This window comes from Trachymyrmex cornetzi, unplaced genomic scaffold, assembly GCF_001594075.2.
Source record: "Trachymyrmex cornetzi isolate Tcor2-1 unplaced genomic scaffold, Tcor1.1 C3868120, whole genome shotgun sequence".
Lineage (NCBI taxonomy): Eukaryota > Metazoa > Arthropoda > Insecta > Hymenoptera > Formicidae > Trachymyrmex > Trachymyrmex cornetzi.
The window spans coordinates 1-1,084 of record NW_017294937.1 but is presented as its reverse complement, the minus strand read 5'-3'; the positions used below and the strand labels follow the sequence as shown (position 1 = coordinate 1,084).

Sequence of the window (1,084 nt, the reverse complement as noted above, 5' to 3'; positions counted from 1 at the left end):
ATTGGCCTACAATACCCCAAGTATTTATAAATGGTGATTTTGTGGGTGGCTGCGACATACTCTTAGAAATGCATAAAAATGGAGAGCTTATTGAGGAATTGAAGAAAGCTGGAATTACTAGTGCTCTTTTGGAAAAAGAAGAATCCTCTCAAAGTGGTGTCAACAAAACTAAAGAATAATTTTGTTTTAAATTATCCTGTAAATAAACAACCGTGTCTTGTATGGATAGAAAGATAGTCACTTTTTGTTATAATAAACATTTTTGTTAATATTAAACATAATTTTAACCACGATGCAGATACAATGCATGTATAAATCGATGTTTACTTAGTATTTAGTCGTAAATTTCTTGACATCAATTCGAGTATGAAACTCGATATTTGAAGAATATGTTATAAATTTTCAAGTTCTTTTCGAAGAATTTTTCCGGATGCAGATTTCGGAATATTTTCTATAACTTGTACATATCCTAATTGTTTATACTTGGCTACATGTTTAGCGACAAATTCTTTGAGTTCGTTCTCATTAATTTTGACTCCCGACTTAGGAACTACAAAAGCTTTTGGAATTTCGCCATAATTCTCGTGTGTCACACCAATGACGGCGACATCTTTTACATTATCGTAATAACGAATTACTTCTTCAAGTTCAGTGGGTGCAACTTGATATCCTTTTACTTTTATCAATTCCTTCAATCGTCCTTGCAAATACAATGTACCTGTATTTTGCAACATATGATACACAATTATCTCGTTTCGATTATTAAATATAATTATTGTCACAGTCTTATTTTTTAAAAGTTTCTGATTAAATCTCGCTTACCATCTTCAGTATAATGCCCTAAATCATCAGTCTTGTACCAATCTCCATCCATAGTATTTGCTGTTGCCTTGGGATTTTTGTAATACCCTTTCATTACTTGTGGGCCCCGTATATATATTTCTCCCACTTCATGCGGACCTAAATTTCTGCCAAAAGTGTCATCTCCCGTGCTTACAATCCTCATTTGTGTATTTGGAACCAAATGACCGCAGGATGACGGTGATGTATTTATTATAGAACTGATTGTAGCCACCGGGGATAG

General features: G+C 33.5%; 1 protein-coding gene across 1 annotated transcript; it reads right to left on the bottom strand.

Annotated features, from left to right (window-relative positions):
• Positions 1 to 174: 174 nt before the first annotated feature.
• LOC108757381 (4-coumarate--CoA ligase-like 5) lies at positions 175 to 1,076 on the bottom strand. Its single transcript, XM_018507405.1, has 2 exons — positions 823 to 1,076; positions 175 to 718 (listed from the first exon to the last, which is right to left on the bottom strand). Exons 1-2 carry the CDS (start codon positions 1,004 to 1,006, stop codon positions 393 to 395), a joined length of 510 nt encoding a protein of 169 aa, XP_018362907.1. The 5' UTR covers positions 1,007 to 1,076; the 3' UTR covers positions 175 to 392.
• Between the last annotated feature and the right edge of the window lie 8 nt (positions 1,077 to 1,084).

Coding starts and splice junctions, on each gene's coding strand:
- LOC108757381 (XM_018507405.1), bottom strand. CDS start 1,006: ATGAGGATTGTAAGCACGGGAGATGACACTTTTGGCAGAAATTTAGGT. Junction 719..822: donor AGGGCATTATACTGAAGATG/GTAAGCGAGATT, acceptor TGCAAAATACAG/GTACATTGTATTTGCAAGGA.